At 53.1% G+C, this 15,839-nt stretch overlaps 2 protein-coding genes across 2 annotated transcripts in view; both read right to left on the bottom strand.

Moving 5' to 3' along the window:
- Positions 1-1,099, bottom strand: part of PIK3R3 (phosphoinositide-3-kinase regulatory subunit 3) — a 32,788-nt gene extending 31,689 nt beyond the window's left edge. The window contains exon 1 of the mRNA XM_059853905.1: positions 421-1,099. Coding sequence (XP_059709888.1) covers positions 421-526 — 106 coding nt within the window. The 5' untranslated portion in view covers positions 527-1,099. The remainder of the gene's footprint in view (positions 1-420) is intronic.
- Positions 1,100-13,001: 11,902 nt separating this feature from the next.
- The window catches only part of LOC132331011 (phosphatidylinositol 3-kinase regulatory subunit alpha-like), a 28,085-nt gene continuing 25,247 nt past the window's right edge, over positions 13,002-15,839 (bottom strand). Inside the window, exon 6 of the mRNA XM_059853928.1 lies at positions 13,002-13,042. Coding sequence (XP_059709911.1) covers positions 13,002-13,042 — 41 coding nt within the window. The remainder of the gene's footprint in view (positions 13,043-15,839) is intronic.

Raw genomic sequence — 15,839 nt, 5'->3', positions numbered from 1 at the left:
CATAAAGGCACACAGGTGAAGAGGATAATAAAAGCGCTCCTCTAGGAGCGAATACAGCCGAAATATACGCTTTTCAATAAAGGTTTTCAAAAAAGGAGACAGGGGAGAGGGGCTGTGAGCAGCTCCCCTCCTCCTGCCTCCTTCCGTCTCCCAAAAGGCACCATAAATTGGTCTTCTCCTCCCACCTCCCCCACAAAAAAACCCCAGTATTAAAATACTTTTGCCCAGGAGACAGCGAGCTCAAGTCCCTGGGAAGTTTACACAAAGTTTAACTACAGATATTAATTTTCATCCCCCCCTCCCCCTCTCCTTTTATTTTAAAAAGGAAAAGTCTGCAGGAGGAGGGAGGGCAGGGATGGACGGCAATTCCCGACCCGCTGCCAGGGGTGCGGGGCCAGCTCGCAGGCTCCGGCTCCCTACCTGGAGGGTCCATTTCAATGTAAAATATCAGCTCAGTGGAATAGGGCATCATCACTTCCCTCCAGTCCGTGTCATCGCGGTCCATATCCCACAACGTGTTGTACATCGCGACAGCCAAGTCCCGGCAGGGTTAGAAATAAGAGGTTGGATAGCTCGGCTTTTAATCGAGAGGTGGAAAAAAAAAAAAAAAAGGAGGGGATAAAAAAAAAAAAAAGAAAAAAGAAAAAAAAAAAGCCGAGAAGAATTCACACACTTCTAAATAAAAATTAATAATCGCAAAATTGAACTTAAAAAAAAAAAAGCCTCCTCCAAGTCACCTCAGCAGCTGCCCTACAGGAACTAAAGGTAGGTAGCAATATATATAATAATATATAGAGAGAGTGCTTCTTTTTGTTTAAAAAGACACCTTTCCACAGAAAAGCCACTTTCCTGAATTCTTTCTAAAAATCGCCGTTTTCGGGGTATTTTTAAAAGACAAGCCAAACAAGCCCCCCACAGGAAAGCCGGGGGATGGTGGGAAGCAGCGGACAAAAAGGGGCGATTTCAGTCTCTGGATGAATTCTTTCCGCCGGCGGAGGACGAGAAAGGAGGCAGCGGCGGCGGGCAACAATACGGGCGGGCGCGGAGCCCGAGCGGGGCGGGCGGCGCTGTGCCCGCGGTGCGGTGCGCGCCGGCGGGGCTGGGTGCGCGGGGCTCAGCGGCGGGCGGGCGGCCCGCGGAGGGGCCCGCCGTGCCCTGCTGGCGGCGCGGGGCGGCGGGCGGCGGTGGCGGTGGCGGTGGCAGGCGGCGGGGCCGGGCTCGGGGCGGCCGCGCTCGGTGACATTTTAAGCGGCTCTGAGGGGCCCGGCCGCCGCCACCCGCCTCTTGCCGGGGACCGGGCCACGCCCCCCCGGCGCCAGGGGGCGGGGCTTCACGCCGGCTCTTTAACCCCTTGGAGGTGAACGGGGGTGTGTGTGTGCGGGCACTTCCACGAGGCGGAGAGAGGAGGGGTGGACAGAAAAAAGACATAAAAGGGAAACGTGCCTCTTCGCACCGGCGAGGCAGACCCACATAGAAAGCTTAGCATAGAATAAAAGTCTGCTTCTCCCCTTTTCTAGCTTTTATCCGGCTCGCTTTCTTGTCTTTTCTCGACGCCTTTTCGCAGTGCCCCACCCGTGCTGAGGCGAGCAGTGGCGGTGGTAGGTCCCCTGGCTGGCCGGCCGCCAAGGGGCCGCTGCCGCGGAGCACGCGCGGGGGGCGGGGGGAGCGGAGCGCAGTTGCCAGAGCTGCTGCCTTTGTCTGAGGGAGCAGCGAGCGCCGGGATTGGCAGAGGGCTGCGGGTGGCCCAGCCAATCAGCGCGCGGCGGGACCGTCCGGCTTGATGGCGATTGGCCGCGAGCGCCGGTTACTAAGCGGGACAAAGGAAGGCGAGCGCTGAGGCGAGAGCGGGGTTCGGGGGGCGCGGGGTGACTCGGCCCCGCATCCCGGCCCCGCATCCCGGCCGGGCAGCTCCCCGACACCGCCGTCCCCAGCGCTGGCCCTGGGGAAACTCCTCCTGCCCACACCGCCGGCGGGGCTGCCCCCGCCCTGAGCCGGTGCGCCGCAGCGCCGGAGCTACCTGCCACCCTGCAGCTCGGGCTGGCCGCCCTGTGGGGATGTGGGAGACCCGGGCACAGGTGACCTGTGCAGGTAGAGCCACTGGCCACATCTGCGGCGGGAGCCGGTCTTGGCTGACCCCTCAGCCGCTGCACTGGCCTCAAACATTGCCTCTCCTCCCTCCTCTGCAGGGCCCCGGCTGCTGCCTGGTGTGTGAGCCACGTAATCTACGTAATAACCTGCCCATCTCACAGGGCACCGTCACTAGCGAGTGTGACCCGGGAGAAAAACCCGACGCGCTTTCTAGTGGCATAACCAGCGGGGGGAAGAAAAAAAAAAAACCAAAAACCACAGGAAAAAGCACCAAACTGGATGTCTGTCTGTCACTAGGTTTGGGATTAGTCTGAACTGCAAGCACACCCGAAATGGAACCTCAGCCTGCCTGGCAGCCACATCCCGATGGGCAGCCGCAGCCCGCAGGCACCGGCGGGAGGCAGGAGTGCAGCCAGCTCGGCACTCAGCCTCGGTTTTGGCGCGGCGAAGCATCCTTAGAGAAAGGCTGCTGCTGAGAAATTAAGGAAAAGTCCTTTCCCGAGACTCCCAACCAGGGTCAGAGGCGCAGGGATGGACAACACCTTGATCTGCTGTGGAAATCTCAGGGAAGGTTGGAAAATCCAGCACTGAAGTTGTCTGCTTTATTTGCACTTCAAAGCATAGAAGAGCAAGTGAGGAATAATTTGTCCTGCTCTGGCGTTAGATAGCAGCTTCTGAAAACACCCTCCTGACTTGGCTGAACCTTAGCGTGACTGCGACATTGAATAACTGAAAGGCTGTACCCGATGGAAGAGTGTGAGAGAAGATCTGAAGTTTGCTGATGTATCACAACTTCCACAGCAAGCAATTTAGAGCAGCCTGCTCCAGGAACAGAGCTCCTTGAGGGATGGATGGCTGCAGAAGAGCACAGGGCTTTGATTCAAGTCACTCACTGTACATAAATTAATTTTATAAACCCATCCACAAACTCTGATTAATCCACGATAACCAGATATGATTCCTTTTTCTAATTTTTAAATTAAATTATTGAGCTGATACCATGTATCAGCTCCAGCTTCTTCAAAGGGAAATGCCCTCCTTGGAAGCACAGCTGGCTCCCTCAGTGAAATTTAACTTTGTGCTTTGTGTCCAAGCCATCTGGCAAGGTGTGGGGCATCCCACAAGGGTTGGGCATGGGTGGAGGTGCAGAAGTGGATGCTGCTTTGCAGGCCCTGCAGAGCTAAAAGCTGGGGCTGTGGTCCCTATGGCAGCCCCCAAACTTAGATTAGCAGCTGTGGCAGAGAGGGGGAAGGAGGCAGACTCAGGTTGAAATTCATTTTCCCCCTTCCTGCACCTCATTATAAGTTCCACCCACATAAGACCTAATTACTTGGCTTTTATGCTGGCAAAGTGGATTTCATCCTTGCTGTTTCCCATGGTGGTTGCCTTCATTTTCATGGCGGCACTGATGGTTACAGCTTATTGATGTTTTCACTTTAGTGATTTAAAGCAGAATACATTTTGTTATTAGCACTGGTTTCTCTCATTGCTGCTTTAATCAAAGATGCAATTTAAGGCAGAGGATTGTGTGTAATGGTAAACAGTAAGATAATGCCTTGAGAGAACAGAATATTAATGTGTTTTTATTTCTCAAAACTGTGCTTATAATTTACCCAAGATTGCTTGGCGCCCAAAACACACATAGGGGGTGCTCCCTTTCCTACCACACTGCCTGCCTTGCACCAGGGATGAGCATGGTGTGCATGTGTGTGCCCAGGGGGAGAGGGAGGCACATCTGCTGCCTTACACACCACTAAACCCCCTCTGCCTGTGCCTCTCCCACAGGCACAAGGTCTGAGCATCGGAGAGCAGAGACAAAACCGGGAGCACGCCGAGGGCTTGGGGATGCTCAAGGTCTGGGAGCACTCCCACTGCCAAAACCTGGCCATGCAAACCCAATACATCACCCCAAGATGGGAAAAGCTACATTCTGAAACAAAATAATGATGATTTGGCAGTGCCTGAGCAGGGGTCAAAGTGCTGCAGGAGGGGACCTGGTGCCCCACACTACTGACTGACAAGGGGCTGAAAGACAAGAAGTGAGCCCAGTGCCTGCTGCCTTTCCAACATCCTGACATCCTGTGTCAACGGCTGTGCATTTGCTCACTTTCCTCTCCTTGGATCTGACAATTTGCATTTCAAGGCAAGATTAAATATTGAAGTTTTGAGCGCTTCCATGTGCTTCAGGAGGAGCTGAACAGACCTGCACTGGAACAGACTGAACACAGAAAAGCCATTTGTGCCAAACTGCTTGGTTTCCTCTTTGCCGAGCCATGATAATGTGATATCCGACAGCTGAATGTAGGCCACAACAGGCTTTTATAGTTGGAGGGCTGCAAGAGGGAGGGGGGCTGGATCCACAGTGCTGCCAGCCAAATGCATGAAAATGATGAGAGGCTTTTGGGACAGGCAGGAGACTCCTGGACACTCCCGAGATCCAGACATTAGCTGCACTGTTAGCACAAGCGCAGGGCCTGCTGGAGGGGAGCTTGGAGAAGGTAGAACTGCATTCACATCAGCAAGGACAACTCCCTGGCCATCAGTAGATGCTGCATGAAATTACTGGCCTTTTGCTGCACAGACACTGGGATTTTTGGAGAATGTGCTGTGACTGGTGGCCAGCTTCCCATGGGGGCAGCCACACCTTGCAAGGAGCAGCACAAGAACAACCAGTTATGGCAGTTTGGTTTAGTTAACGGATTCTTCCTGCCTGTTTCTCAGCTCCTGGTGATGAGGAGACGAGGGAAGGCATGAGGGTTTCTCTGCTTTGGCTTAGATGCTGCTGCTGGGTCTCAGTGTGGCTCAGTACACTGCAGACCAACCCCAGGGCTTGCTGGCAGGAGAAGAGGTGTTGGGAATGGCAGAGGTTCATCCTACCTTCCTGAACCACGAGGGCAGTGCAAGCACCATCTTCCCCTTCAGTTGTACAGTCTGAGCCCCAAAAGTACCACAGAAACCACAAAGCTTTTGCCACAAGATTAAGAGTATTAATCCCTGCAGGGGTGAAGCAGCAGCAGTTTGCTTCCCCGCATCCTCCAGAACCTTGATGTGAAATGTAATGGGTGTTTTTAACAAGGACTGTGCTTCCTCTCTCTGCTTTAGAGTCATTTTATGTCCTAACAGGCTGCAGAACAGTTGCCTCACTCCACCCCAGATGCGGCCACATTTCTGTGGTGAAGAAAAACTCTGGCAAGTGTGCTGAAGTTGGGTGCTTTGGTTTGAAAATTATACATTGCATTAAAAACCTGTATTAAAGAATAATATGTGGTCTGCAAAAAACATTCAAATGAAACACTTCAGTGTTAGGAAGTGTCTTATTTACAGCAGTGAGAGCAGCTTGTGCCCTTTTCCCTCCCCTGTCTGCTGGGTAAGGAAAGAGTTTGAAATAGGGGCTCAGGTCCATAAAGGTCGGAACAAAAGGCATGCACATAGAGCTGAGCGCGCGAGGAATCATACATTAGGCATTTCCTAACTTAAAAGCACTTGGCTTTGCATTGTAAACAACATTCTTTTAACATAGGAAATAACATTTAAAAAAAATAAAGAAAAAGATCTTTTAAATAAATGTCTACAATGTAGGTTGTTGCAGCTGGACCTAAGGTATTCCTCAGCAAGGCTTGGACTGGCCTTTCCTCACTGCTCCAGAGGCTTCTGCCCAAAAAATTTCAGGAGTAACGGTCTGGGATGGAAGAAGAAATCTGCTCTCCTGCAAAGGGAGAGGAAGTGTATGTGGCTTTTGCAGCTGGACGGTGGATGCCAACCCTTTGCTCTGTACAGGGGTGTCTGGGGTGGACACATCTGCACCTGGAGAGTGCCCGGGGATGGATAAGGGGGTGGGCACGGGGTGGTGGGGGGAGGTGAGGGAAAGGGCATGCCGCACTGAGCTCTGCTGAATTGCTGCTTTGGCAGACAGCACCGGGCCAGCTCTTTAGAAAGTTCACGTTCAGTTATTGTTTTGACAGGCTGCCAAAGTTTTCCTGAGGAATGCAGGCAGCAGAAGGGAAATGGTGATTTTCAAACTTTTTTTTTATAACTCAGCCAAACCAGAATGGAATTTCATGGGAAAAGTGAAAGGTACATCTCTAGCCTCGGGGCATCGTTGCTGCCAAGTCTCAGGGTCTGGCTGCAAACAATGGAGGTGTCGGAGCATCTCCAAAGCGGTGCACCCTTGCACGCACTCATATGTGCTCACGCACACTCACACACACGCTGGAAGCATCTTCTCTAATGGTGACTGCTCCCAGAAAACTGGCATTAACCCGCAGCGCTTTAAAAAGAGTATGCGTGGTGTAAAAGCAGGCGACAAAGCAGCTGATGAAAGGTTTGTGGCTTGGGAGGACAATTCGGTGCTCTCCCCACCCCAGTCCTGGCGTACAGCCAGCCATGGGGGTACCGCTGCTCTCCACATGCTCTTCACTAGGTCAGTCCCCGAGCCACGGGGTATTTTTGCAGGTCTCCCTACCCCTAGGAAGGGCAGGCGGTTGTAAGCTCCCCTCCTCCTCCTCCTCCTCTTCCACAGAGGGAGGAGAGCAGCCGGTGAGCCGGGCTCTAGCGCTGCAGCAGACCGGGGTCTGCGGGGCTGTGGAACCGGGCTGGGGAACTGCCAGTTACCTTATATTTTCCAGTACACTAATTTCTCTTGTCATCTTGCCAGTGACAAACAGAGAGAGTTAAACAGAGCAATCCATTAAAGAAGCAGCCTGACAGACCGATTGTTAAGGGTTTCAGCGATCCCCATTTACACTGGCTTGAAAAAAATTTTGCCTCGAGCAGCTCCAATTACAGAATTATCGGACCACACTCTGGTCCTTTTGTGCACTTCGCATCTCTGTCATCGTTCCAGGCCTCTCTCTATTTTGTTGCTTAGAAATGGTGAGCAAAATGGAAGGAGACTTGTAACAAATTCAGAGAAATTAGAGGGGGGATAAAAGAGAGAGAGAAAGGCTCCTTCTCTGATTCTAATGTCCTAAGCCAGGACACTTTTAAAATGTAACACTGTATAGGAATTTTAAATATTTTTCACTTCCTCTATTCATTGCTTTAATGCACTGGAACTACTTGCTTAGATTTCCGCCCCCCCCCCCCCCCCCGCCCCCCCAAGGAATGTACAATAACCACTCTGTAAATTCCTCAGGTCTGCTTTTAAGAGGTACTGTAGAACTTTATTCATGGAGGAAAGAAATAATCCCAATACCTTCCTGCAGTAACTCTTTTTAATAAACATGGCAGGGTATGTTTTGATCCCAGCCAGTGATGCAAACAGCAGGAAGGGGAAATCAGCATCACCTCTAGGAAAGCGAGGTCTCAGCCCTGCTCTGCTGACATCCCACTTGGTGACCTTCAGGCTGGATTGCCAGCATGGGTTTGAAGGTGGCACCATTCCTGGTAAGAGGAATTCTGAAAAGCCCAGAGGATTTTGACTTCTGCAAAGCAAAGCTTGAACTCTGTAGATTTGTTATTACTATAAAAAAAAAAACCCCAACACAATAGTTTCCCTACCCTAGGATGCACAGCTGAAAGGTTTCCTAACCCTTCACCTTTGGCTGAGCGAAGCATGGCCCCCATGATGCAGCAGCTACATGACGTGGACATTATGTCCCCAATGCAGTGTGGCATCACCTGTTCATCTTCCAGCAAAGTCTCTCATTCCTGGCCTCCCAGACAATTTTACCATCCCTCTGCCAGTATTATTCTGGTAGGAGTACCCTTGTAATTCTGCAACATGTAAGAACCTCCTCCCTTTCCTTGCAGTGGAGATCATCTGGTTTTGGAGGGAGGGAAAGTGAACAAAGCCACTCCTGGGCAATGCTGGAGGAAGCTGAGATCAGCCTCAGTCCTAATGCACCAGGGAATGCTGGCTTCCCTCTGGCCCAAAACAGAAGGAAGTTTCTCATGGCTGAGTACCCAGTCCTGCCATGCAAGTCCTTTGCTCCCATCCCTTTCCCTGGGTTTTGATGGACCTGACCTGTCCATTTCTCTGTGTCCAGGGAACCTCACTGCAGCACATCCATACTTGGAGCTGTGCACAGCTGCAGGAACAGAGACTTCCCACCCCAGATTTTGGGTGGAGATGGAAAGCAGGAGAAAATCTCCCATAACAAACCAGGGAGCTCTCAGGGGTATTGAAGAGTCCTCTCATTTCTTATTAATCACTTAGGCCAAGAACTCAAGTGTCGGCAGTGTGTTGGCCAGGGTTGTTTTCCTTGCAGTTATCCACATGCAATTCATGCCTTGGAAAATGACCCATTTACCATCATGCATTGTTGCTTAGCTACACGCGCTTTCCCTCTAAGTTTTCCCAAATGGAAACATGGCTCTATTTGCTTTGGAGATCATTTTCCCTGGCTTTCTCTGCTTTACAGTAAATAAGCATAAGAAGAAGAACCTCTGAATGCTGAGTGGAGAAATAAAACAAACAACATGGTGTAGGGTGAGCATTTAAAATCCGGCATGTGAATGCAATGCCCTCCTTTTCCAGCCAATGTGATGGGCAGGGAGAGTTTGAGCAAAGGCAACTTGCAGGTCAGGTTCATTAAGGCCTGTTTTTGTCTGTCATTTGCATAAAGGTTCTTTCCCTGCTGAAGATTTCCAAACAATTTGGTTGAATAATTCTGGGTTCCCAAGAGAACAATGTTATTTCCCTGGAGGACAGGTGAGACTTAGGGGCACTGAGAACTCACTCTGTGTCTCTGCTGCCATGCCTGCCTTGTGTAATCTTAGGTATCCTCTAGAAACATGCAGGAAAACACCTCCCTTATACCTGCAAACCAGGACACTACTTTGAGCCACTAGACGAGACTTTATCCATCAAACACCAAAATTTTTCCTGTTCACTAAGTCCTGACTACACTCTCATAGAGTATGGCGGGCACAAGCTGGCAGATCAGCCACTGCAGCATGAAGGTCAGCTTCCCAGCACACCGGGTAAATCTTTGGGCCATTTGCTGGAATCCTGAGCCCACCAGTGCCTATGCTGCACAGACGGCCTCAAAACATGCAACAAATCCAGAGATTTTGGAAAGCACGAGCTTCCCAGCCCATGGACAGAAGGAGTGTGTGGCACATGTTCAGCTGTGTCCCTGGGATCACTGGCCTTGCTTAGCATGTGCCTTAAGGCTGAGTTGGTGCTTGTGTCCAGGATTTCCAGATGTCTAGCAGTTCATCTGTTCCTCAAGGATCAGACTAAACTTGCTGCATCTTCAGATTTTACTAAGGACAAAGCTTTTGGTTAAAAAGGCAGCCAAGTGTCTCTCACAACACATAGGTTAGTAGAGAACTCAGTAGAAAACCTTTTGTTTCCTGGTGCCATGAATGTGCTGGCCATGAGCTCTTTGTGCAGAGTAGACACAGCCGTCAGCTGCCAGAGCTCCCAGGAGTGGGACGCTCTGAAGGGTGAGCTCTGCCCTGCCTTCTGCTGACAAAGCATAAAATCCATATTGTCTCTGAACAGAAAAAGGGGGGGAAACAAAGTAAATCATGTGATGATGGCTACCAGGCCAAAACACTGAACTGAGGTTTAGTACAACAGTTTCCAGGGTGCCAGAAAGTGAAGAGGGATATTGTGCCTATGCAAATCCTAGCTGGTGGGTTGGCAGATCCCAAACACTGCGCTCTGTGAGAGCTGCCAGCACCTGAAGAAGCACCTTTACTCCCCTATCGCTGGGAAGCTCTTATCTTGCTTTGACCAAGTGTACACAATAAACCTTTGTTTTGGGTGATACCTCCCAGATGAACGGCCTCTTAGAAGTGCTTTGAGGGATTAAATGAGTGAAAACAGTGGGAGAGGGAAGGGAAGGGGAGAAAAACTTGCTGCTGCACTACAGGTGGCGAAGTCCTCGGTGGATACTAAACCCACTAAATAAGGAGCTGGGATCTATGTCAGATGGAAAGAGACAAATATGTGACTCGGCTCCCTGCCACCAGAGAAACCTCATGACAATGTCCCAGTCCCAAAGTGGGAATCCACTTCACTGTCCCCTGGGTCCCTGCAGCAAGGGTGGGGATGCTGCTTCTTGCAGATGCTGCCCAGGTCTGTGGTGTTCCCCACACACCAAGCTCAGGCACCTCATCCTCATGGTACGGCCTCCTGTGTTTCAGCACAGACATTTTGGGGAGCCCAGCATGTACCAGTGTGTCCTCTCCTTCCCTTTGCCATTGTATTTCTGCAGCTGAGGCCAAAAACCGCTTCTTGCAATCCTGTCTGGTCTCTTTGGTCGATGGGAGATGCCAGGTCTTTCTTGCCCTGGGTAAAAGGATCACTCTGGCTCAGTGCAGGCTGGGCACCTGCCTTAGGTCCTGGAGCTGAATCAGGCCAAGGGCAGTTTTCACGAATGGAAATCCCCCTGGTTTTATTGTCTTTGAAGCCTGGAAACACCTGCCTGTTGCTCAGGGAAACCAGGCAGTCAGGATAAGGGTCTGGCAGCACCTCCCCTTTGTTCTGTGTCCTTTTTGGGCACCCTTTGGAGCCCAACCCTGCCAGCACCGTGTGCCCCCCATGGTTGGTTAGGAGTTGGCCGTGTGAAAGTCAAACATCAAAGGGCTCTTCCAGCGAGGGCTATTTCCACATCAAATGCCTACCTCCAGTCCTGAGCCATTGGGGAGAGAATTCTTCATAAAAGGAGAGGGAAGATTAATATTATTTTTCAAAAGTATAATGGGAGGTTTCCACTCCCCAAGCATTTCAGAATTGGTTTTTAAACAAAGCTAGAATAATTTCAACCCCAAAGGAAAAAGAAAAATACATAAGAGGAGGTTAAAAATGCCTGAAAAAATAGTTGGTCTGAATAGAAATGTTCAGGTTACTGTCACTTCAGGGGCTGGAAGAGGCTGCTGCTGGGAGATCCTGACTTTCCATAGGAATGCATGTCCTCCATCCTCGCTCTCAGAGCAGCAGGCTTGTTCTGGATGCCTGCTTGAGCATGGGGAAGCAGGGAGAGCCAAGGACAGGCTGTCGGAACTGCAAACTGGTGAGAAGAGGAAGAAGAGGACAAGGGGTAGAGAAGATGCTGGAAAGCACTCTGTAGGGCAAGTGGAACAGGAAAAGCCTGCTGTGAAGTGCAGCTCTCCCTGAGACTCTCCGAGAGCAAGGCGGCACAAATCTGGCCAAGCGACGGGCTGGCAGCGTGCCTGGAGCGTGGCATAGCTCTGCCTTGGAAAGGCACCTGCAGCCTCAGCATCTTCCTCTCACAAACATGCCACAGCATCACGGGGGAACCACAGTCCTGCAGCCTGACAGCCAGTTTCTGCTCTGTGAGCATGAGCCATTGGGCCAGACGGGTGCATGAACAATTATTTGATCATTTCCACTGCAGGAACCGACTTGACAAATACCTCAGATTCACAAGCTCACAGTCTGCTTCTGATAAACCAGACCAGGAGCAAGCTTCCACCCTGGAAAATCCCTTGCCTGTGTCTGCTGTTCATCCTTTCCCATGCTGGGAAAGGTTGGGCCAAATGCAGAAGGCACCACGGAGCTGGCAAAGCTACTCTGGGGCAGTGTCCCCAGGCTGGTGGGTCAGGGGTGGCAGGGCTTAGCCCCCGGGACATGGTCTGTCCTTGGGTGACTTAGTGCCTTGTTTTCTGCTTCTTGGTCATTCAATAGAATTAAATTTTGCTAACGTGTACCTCACCTTCCTCTGGACTTGGGGTACAAATGTGAAGCAAAGTGTGGGACAGACCTTGCAGCCCCAAGCCTCAGAGTCTCGGGTGACAAGCACCCCTCCGTGATTTTCACTTAAAAGGGCGGTAGGAAGAAAATACTTGTGGATAAGGAAATGCAACATATGATCCTGATGGCTCAGGGAAACTCTGTTGGTTAAGCCAAATCTTGCCTTTTCCCAATGCTTGAAGTGAAGAGGGCTGGAGCAGGCATCTTCACCCCATAAATCCCACTTAAGCCCTAAAGAAAATGCTTCAGTGGTGCCTAAGGTTCATCTGCTAGCCGCCACAGGACAAAGACTTCACACTGTCCCAAGCAAGCAGAAAAATCCCCCAGTTCCTCTGCTGGAGATTGGAACTGATGGCCAGGGGCAGTGATGGGAGAAAGCAGCAGAAGAGGGTGGTTGGGCAGCAGTTTGTGGGATGGTGCTGGCATCACTGTGTACTCCAGTATCCTTCCTCACCAGCTTTCCTGTGCACCTGGAGCCAAAGCAGGGGCGTGATGGCAATGCTTGTCGCCTCCCCCAGACAGTGCCTGTTACCAGGAAGGTGGGGGAGCCCTGGGACAGTGGCTCCGCGCTGGTGCTGGGGTGTGACACGCGGCGGGTCAGTGCTGGGAAAGCCAAGGGGAGCGCTGGGAACAGGAGACGCCTGCGGCAGACGCCGGTGCCGGTAGGACACGGCCGGTTCGCTGCCTGCGGGCCTGCCCAAAACGACTCGCTCACATTTACTGTAAGCGGCAGCCAGGCTGTCCGTAGCTTGTGGTGAACATACCAGCCCAGCCTGCAGAAAGGGCTGTGGAAGCCAAGCTGGCCCCTTGCCCAGCAGGCTGGAGGAGGGGAGCGGGAGGGCTCTGCAGCCCTGCCCCGGCCCAGCACCCTCAGCCCCGCAGGCTCTGCCTGCTGCAGGCCCCGGAGCCTCCTTTGGAAACACAGGAGGTGGATTTTCTCTTGCCAGGTGCTTTCTGCACCCGGCGTAAGGAAGGGGTGATGCTGTGGATGGAGCCCCTTGTATGATTCCACTGCCGTGGCACGGGGGCAGCTGGAGGAACGCAGGGAATTCCTGACTGTGCAGAGGCTCCCTATAAGCGGCACCGCAAATGGACTCAGAGGCCGGGCTGGGTGCCGCTGGCCGGCAGCCAGCTCATCCCTGGGGCGCTTGGGGCCACGGCCCAGCCGGGAAACCCCCCGGCTGCGCCCGGCTTCCGGCCTTTGTGAGGGAGCCGCTGGTGGGCGGTGGTAGCGGGATGGCTGCCATCATGTCATCCTGGCCCTGCGCGCCTGCAGCCCCAGAGGTACTGCCGGATGGCGGGACACCATGCAGGGTCTGGCTGAGGGGACTCGCCGTCCCCCCCACGCAACTGTGCTGGAAGGGAAATTTCCAACACTGCCGGCTTCCCAGAAGTCAGGGGAGGTTTCATCCCTGGCTCTGCTGTCTCAGCTCACGTGTCTTTCCCGGCTCAGGCTGTGACCCTGGCATGCGAGGCGTAGTGCCAGGGTGTGGGGTGAGACCGAGGGTGGGCAGCCCGTCGGGCCAGGCTGTGTGGAGCCAGCCACAGAGCTCCAGCCCTTCTCCTGGCCGCTCTCCCAGTCAGACCATCTTTGCTGGTGGGTCCCCTACAGCGCTGTGTGCTGCCCAACGCCAGCCAGCTCAGTGACATCAGCATGTGCCACGTCCCTGTCCCCTTGCCCCAAAGTCCCCTATTGAGGCACCATGGCCCCGGCGGTGTCTGGGTCACTGTGCTGGGGATGCCATGGGGGTGTGCTGCAGGGTCAAGGACCAGGAGTTTTGTCTCTCCCCTTCCTGGCATGGATGCAAAGCATCTTGCGAGGGAATGCCCACTAAGGGAGGGATTCTGCTTGGCATGAGCCACAGGGCTGGTGCCATAGGTGTCCTGGGCTCTGAGGATCGATGAGCCTGGCCCTGTGCAGGCAGTGGAGAATGTGGCTGCTCCACGGTGGGATGGGGGAGTCAGGGGACACTGGCCATGTGTCAGGTGACACTTGTTGGGAGCATGACCGTGTTCTACAGCAGTCATCCCAGCCTTCCCCAGCCACCCAGCACTGGCTACAGATATTTTCTGTTCTTACAAGAAATCCAGCCAAAACCAAGGAACTGTTCCAACCGGGTGACTCCTCCAGAGCTTTTTCTTCTGCTCTGTGTTTAAGCAGCAGTGATTTTTGCTCAAGAATGTCCAAATCTTTTCTCTGCATAGGCTCTGATTTTGAGCTCCCAAGGACTGAAGTGCTCCTGGCACCTTCCCATCCCCTGCCTGTCCTAACTGCAGGGCCTGTTGCCAGAAAAAAAACTGAGCCAGGGACTTAAATGTCCGGCCCAAACCTGATGTGCCTGAGAAAGAGGAGCACTGACCCTGACCCTCGCAGCCCTCCAGCACCAGCTTGGTCTTAACTCTCTCCTCTGCAGGAAGATTTGAAGCCTTCCAGTTAAATCCGGGAAGGAGTTAGCAAGTCTTTGTGGCAGGCGGATTAGAGGCAGAGGTAAATGCTCCTGCTAAGTGTAATCTGGCTGGTTAAAAGCTCAGCTCAGCCTCTATCCCAGCACTGTCCTTGCTTCTGGTAAATACAACAGACAATTCTGCAAACACAGACTTTTCCTATTGCCACGCAAGGGAGTGGTGAGAACTTGTTGTTCTACCCTTCTCCCCAGGATATCATTAGGATTTATTACCAACCCCCAGTGCCCTCCTTTCTCTGGGATGGGTTGGACACTGGCAGCCTCTGATCCTGCGGGTGCAGCAGGAGGGGGATTACAGCTCGTGGGGCCACAGGTCAGGGCAGGTAAAGGCAGCAGAAGCTTCTGATGCTGGGGAAATGGGACGGGGGGCAGAACCAAAGCCCTCTTTCTCCCCACAAGCCAGGGGTTCCTCCAATCCCATGCCCTGGGGAGCCCTCAGGATGGGATGGGGCAGGAGTTGCGAGGGGATAGGGACTGGGAGGCTAGGAGTTCTGCTCAGTGTGGAGTATACAGCAACTCAAAACAGAAATGAAAAATGATCATAACCATGTAAAAACAGTTGACACGTCCTTGGCTCTCTCTGAAAACTTCTGGAGCTGGTGGCCCTAAGGGGGCATAAGAGGGTGGCAGGAGCCACTGGCCATTGTGGCAGAAGCATCTATATCCCTACTGTTCCCTGCAGGTGACAGGACTCCCTGGGCAATACTAGACAGGACCCTGTGTGCCAACCCCAGGAGTTTGTGGGTGCCCTGGAGAGAGTTCTTTGCTCCCACAAATGTAGGGTGCACAGATGACCTCTTCCAGGGGATTATGGCTGAAGTGGGGGGCTTTCATGGGAAGTATGAGCAGGCAGGGATCAGGGTCTTACCAGGATTAAGGTATTTTCCATGCCTTTAAACTAGTTGTCACGAACCCAGAGCTGACCCAGAGCATGGCACCTGGGGGACAGGGGAGAAGATGGGGGAGAAGCTCATGCCCACCCCGAAACCCACCCCAGGCCTTGCAGGGAGCAGGGGGAAGTTGGTCACAGAGGCTTGGAAGCCCCCAAAGCCCCAGAGATGATCTCTGGTCTCCAGTTTGCAGAGGTGAGCAGGTGCTGCACAACCCCAGTGAGGTGCCTGCTGATGGAGGAGAGCTTGGGGGGCTTGGCGGGGGGCAGCAGCAAGTCCCAGGGAGACAGCAGAGCCCTGTGCCCTCTCTGGGGCCAGGACAGAGGGGTCCACTGTGGGAGACGTGAGAGCTGGGTGGCTCCAGGAGCTTGGCAACCTTAATCCTCCCTTGGATTAATGCTTAGGGGAGCTGGGGACAGTGTTTAAACCTGCCAGAGTGAGCCCTCATTTTGAGCCCAGCCCTGTAGTGGGGTCGGAGGGGGACAGAGGGCACAGGGTGAGGACAAGAAGAGGTGCAGGCAGTCCTGTGGCCTGGTCTGACATGCAGCCTCAGGTTTTGTGGGGATGTTCCTGGGCCCTGCCCTTGCTGGGGGCAAAGGGATGGGCAGTGTGAGGACCAGCCCTGTGACAGGGTCATTTCTGGCTGCACTGCTTGGCTCTGAGAGGCTGCTGCTGCTCTGGCTCTGCAGGGCCACTGCAGGATGAACCCCTTGAGCCTGGCCAAGGTGG

Source organism: Haemorhous mexicanus, chromosome 9 (assembly GCF_027477595.1).
Source record: "Haemorhous mexicanus isolate bHaeMex1 chromosome 9, bHaeMex1.pri, whole genome shotgun sequence".
NCBI classification, from domain to species: Eukaryota; Metazoa; Chordata; class Aves; order Passeriformes; family Fringillidae; genus Haemorhous; species Haemorhous mexicanus.
This window is presented reverse-complemented; position numbering and strand designations above follow the sequence as displayed.